We start from the raw sequence: 4851 nt of genomic DNA, 5'->3' as shown, positions 1-4851 counted from the left end.
CATAATAGAAAGTGCATACAACTCAACAATTCATAAAGAACATGCATTCACAAGAACTTCGACAGAAAGACAAAAGCAACAATTCTAACAATAACCAATAAAAAAAAAGGAGAACGAGCATCACGTAAGAAGACTAAATCCATCAACTAAAATAAATGCAAAAATTAAACTACCAAATAAAAATGTCACTTTGTACAACTCCAACATTTAAATATTTTGTACTATAAATTATTTTAAACAAAACACTTTTTAAATTTAACTTTAATTTATACATATTTAATTTAATTCTACAAAACATAACCATTTTTAATATTTATTATATACTATCATTAATTTACCGTCTACCTATTGTGCGGTCTCATTCTAGTTAGGTTAATTTAAGAATATGTAAATTACTCGCACTAGCTCATTTAATTTTATATCCGTGATGTTTCATGGTTGCAGTGACTACTACTTTGATCAAGTATACACGCGCATAATAGAACTAGCCAAGTAACTTCACATTAGCATGGATAATAATTGTATATATGGATAATAATTGTATATATGATACGATATGGAATTAAGCTATATCACATGAAGACATCATGCAACACAACAAAATTTCATGCATTTTGAATATAAACTTGTCTTTCCTTATTCTTTTGTCATCCCTTTGCTAATAAAGATCCAACTTAAAGAATAGGTAGTAAGAAAACTAACATAATAGACACAATAAACGCCTTTATATAAGTCAAATAGTCAACATAAATAATCTCGGTCATGATAGTTCTTGACCTAATAAGTCATAGCCTAATACTTGAGATAAGAATAATATGGATATGAGAAGTCTAATGTAGTTTAAATAACTACATTATATACGAAAATATGTTGGACTGTTAGATATACATATATTAATAAAAATGAAATAATTCCACAAAAACTTCCAAACTTTCAATATTAAGTTACTCACAAGTGTTTGGAAACACGATGAGTCGTGATCCGCTATAAGTTCTTTATCAAAGGGACAGTTAAAATGTTTAGCTTTTCTAAGAATTGAAGGTTATACAATTATACTGTTGTTGGCTTGAATACATAATGGGTGGCTATGTCCTGAAATTGCTTGTTTTGTTGGTATTGCTATGGCATTTAGGATCCAACCATGCAGCAACAGAGGGTGGAGAAAAGAAGTGCAAAGAGAGGGAGAGACTTGCTCTGCTCAAGTTCAAACAAGGCCTCCATGATAAGTATGGCATTTTGTCTTCATGGAAGGACGAGAATGATTGCTGCAAATGGAAGGGGATTCGATGCAACCATGAAACTGGGTACGTTGAGAGGCTTGATCTTCACTGCTCTGAACCACAATACTACTTGAGCGGTGAAATCAGCCCTTCCTTGACTGACCTCCAACACTTGTCGTATCTAGACCTCACTTGCTTATCAAATAACGCCACTACTCACATCCCATCATTCTTGGGTTCTTTCCCAAATCTATGCTATCTTAATCTCTCTTCTGCTGCTTTCTCCGATTATGTTCCTGGAGAACCTTATTTTGAGGGAGAGATCCCATCACAGCTGGGAAATCTCTCGCAACTGCAGTATCTTGATCTTAGCTTCAATCTTCTTGATGGAGTAATCCCTTCTCAACTTGGAAGTCTCTTACAGCTGCAGCATCTTGATCTTGGTAACAATCAACTTGGAGGAGTGATCCCCTACCAACTTGGGAATCTTTCTCAACTGCAGCATCTTGATCTTAGTCTCAACCAACTTAGAGGAGTGATCCCCTACCAACTTGGGAATCTTTCTCAACTGCAGCATCTTGATCTTAGTGGCAACCAACTTAGAGGAATGATCCCCTACCAACTTGGGAATCTTTTCCAACTGCAGCATCTTGATATAAGTGTCAACCAACTTGGAGGAGTGATCCCCTACCAACTTGGGAAACTTTCCCAACTGCAGTATCTTGATCTTAGTTGGAACCAACTTGAAGGAGTGATCCCCTACCAACTGCGGCGTCTTGATCATCACCACAATCAGAACCTCACATTTTATGGTAAAAATCATGGCGGTATTCAGTGGCTGTTAAATCTCTCCTCTCTAACAAGCCTTGATTTGAGTGGAGTCCTTAATCTAAATGATTATTCTCTCCACGTACTCCAGTTCCTTGCAAAGCTTCCAAGCCTAAAAGAACTGGGGCTAAGCGGGTGTGGTCTTTCTGATTCTAATATTCTTCCATTGTCTAATTCCAGTTTGAATTTCTCTACTTCCCTTGCTATACTTGATTTGTCTCAGAATTATTTGACATCACAAACTATATTTCATTGGGTGTTTAACTTCACCTCTAATCTCCAAGTGCTTGACCTTTCCTACAACTTCTTAAGAGGCACCATTCCTGATGATTTTGGCAACATAATGCATTCACTTGAATATGCTGACCTCTCAAACAACAATCTAGAAGGCCCTGTTCCAAAATCCTTAGGGAATATATGCACCTTGCAATCATTTTCTGCTTCCAGCAATCACTTGACTGGGGATCTTTCGAGTTTTATTCACAACTCTTCAAGATGCACCAGTAGCTCGTTACAAAAAGTGGATTTATCGAGAAATAAAATTCATGGCATGCTGCCTGACATTTTAAACATCTCGTCTTTGAAAGAGTTATGGCTTTCAGATAATGAATTGCATGGAGAAATACCTACAAGCCTGGGATTGCTTACTGAGTTGGAGAGTGTGCTTCTTAATGGAAATTCTCTTGAAGGTGTCATCACTGAATCTCATTTCACTAACCTCTCCAAATTGAAAGCCTTTGACATAGCAGGTAGCTCGTTGACTATCAAGATTAGTGCCCGCTGGGTTCCACCTTTCCAAATACAAAAGTTGAGGATACCAGGTTGCATGGTAGATTCTAATTTTCCACATTGGCTCAAGAATCAAAATGAATTCAAGTGTCTTGATATTGCAAATCTCAGGAGTCTGGATTCTGTGCCGAACTGGTTGTGGGGAAAATTGCTGACCATGAATATTTTCAATATTTCAGGCAACAATCTAACTGGTACAATTCCAAATCTCCCAATTGAGTTATCTTACCCACAAATAGATTTGACTTCAAATCAATTTGAGGGTTCCATTCCACGGTTTTTGTTGCCAGCAAGTACCTTGTTTCTATCCAACAATAGATTTTCAAATATAGCATCATTTGTTTGCGGCAATAACACAGCCATGCATTTGGGGATTTTGGATTTATCAAACAATCAATTGAAGGGTGAGTTGCCTGATTGTTGGAATAATTTAAACTCACTAGAAGTTCTTGACCTGAGCAATAACAAACTTGAAGGAAAGATTCCTTTCTCATTGGGTGTCTTAACAAAGTTGGAGGCTTTGATTTTAAGAAACAATAATTTCACTGGAAAATTACCTTCTTCCTTGAAGAATTGCTCACAGTTGGCCTGGTTGGACCTGGGACAAAATGAGTTTTATGGTCCAATTCCATTATGGATAGGAGAAAGCTTAAAACAGTTAGTAATCCTAAGCTTAAGATTCAACTACTTCAATGGAAGTCTACCTTCAAGTCTGTGTTTGTTAACAAAGCTTCAAGTTTTGGATCTCTCGCAAAATAGATTATCAAGAGGGATTCCAACATGCATAAAGAATTTTACTGCAATGACTCAAGATGCTAGAAGCTCAACTGAACCAATGGAACATCAGTATGCATACAAAGTTGGAGGAGCTTTCTATTTGGTTGGAGAATATAATTTGTACCTGTTTTTAACATGGAAAAGCGCATATCGTTCCATAAAAAATGCAGATATGCTTCTAACAGGCATTGACCTCTCAAGTAATTATCTCACAGGCCAAATGCCAAAGGAAATTGAGTTGTTATTTGGATTGGTTTTATTGAACTTATCAAGGAACAGTCTCAATGGGGAAATCATCTCTAACATTGGAAACTTACAATCACTAGAGTTTCTTGATTTGTCAAGAAATCATTTGTCAGGCAGAATTCCTTCAAGTCTCTCCAAAATTGATCGTCTTACTATGTTAGACTTGTCAAACAATGATCTTGATGGCAAAATTCCAATTGGAACGCAACTGCAGAGTTTTGATCCTGCAGCTTATGAAGAAAATCCCAATCTGTGTGGAGAACCTCTTAACAAGAAATGTCAAGAAGAAACCGCAGAAGATGAGAGGCCAGAAGCACAAGTGAGTGATGAGAATTCAATATTCTTGGAGGCATTATACATGAGCATGGGGATAGGGTTCTTCACAGGCTTCTGTGGCTTCATAGTTTCAGTATTATTCATCTCCTCTTGCAGAGAACCCTACTCCAGGTTCTTGAATAGTTTGGTCACCAGAATCTATGGCTAGAGGATGAACAGGTAGATTTCTTCCTTGTATTGAAAGTGGACTTATTCTCAAACACTGGTTTCATGTACTGAAATTTGAAATTTCTTGCAGGATCTCCTACTTTTGCATCTTCTACTGTTATCAATAAACCCAATGGAATCATTTGGTTCTCAGCATGCTGTTGTTGAACCTTTTTCTTACTAGTGGTATGAATGCATCTTTTGCTGTAATAAAATTGTTAATGTTAAAAATTTATCAATGTATTTTGAGTATTATATGTTGTATTTTTTTTTTCAAGTTCTCAGATGATCAGATTTAGTAGTTCTGTTCTGTTCTGCTCTATTCTATTATTCTGTGTCAAGAATTGTCTAAAGGGTGTGGGACTGATTGATTCGAAACATTTGGGGCTTGGGCCTAATGGGCTTGGGCTCAACTTCAAAGCCCAGTATATTGCGGACAACTCTAAAGGGTTATGAAGTACTGAAACTAATTTAACTTGCTGTCAAATAATTAACTACTAATTAAGTA

General features: G+C 36.5%; 1 protein-coding gene across 1 annotated transcript; it reads left to right on the top strand.

Annotated features, from left to right (window-relative positions):
- On the top strand, positions 894 to 4639 carry LOC107619757 (receptor-like protein 12). The gene is made up of 2 exons (XM_021110814.1): positions 894 to 4355; positions 4435 to 4639. The coding sequence occupies exon 1, from the start codon at positions 1078 to 1080 to the stop codon at positions 4342 to 4344; it is 3267 nt and encodes a 1088-aa protein (XP_020966473.1). The 5' UTR covers positions 894 to 1077; the 3' UTR covers positions 4345 to 4355; positions 4435 to 4639.

This window comes from Arachis ipaensis, chromosome B09, assembly GCF_000816755.2.
Source record: "Arachis ipaensis cultivar K30076 chromosome B09, Araip1.1, whole genome shotgun sequence".
Classification (NCBI taxonomy): domain Eukaryota; kingdom Viridiplantae; phylum Streptophyta; class Magnoliopsida; order Fabales; family Fabaceae; genus Arachis; species Arachis ipaensis.
The sequence above is the reverse complement of the archived record's forward strand: the minus strand, read 5'-3'. Positions and strand labels throughout refer to the sequence as shown.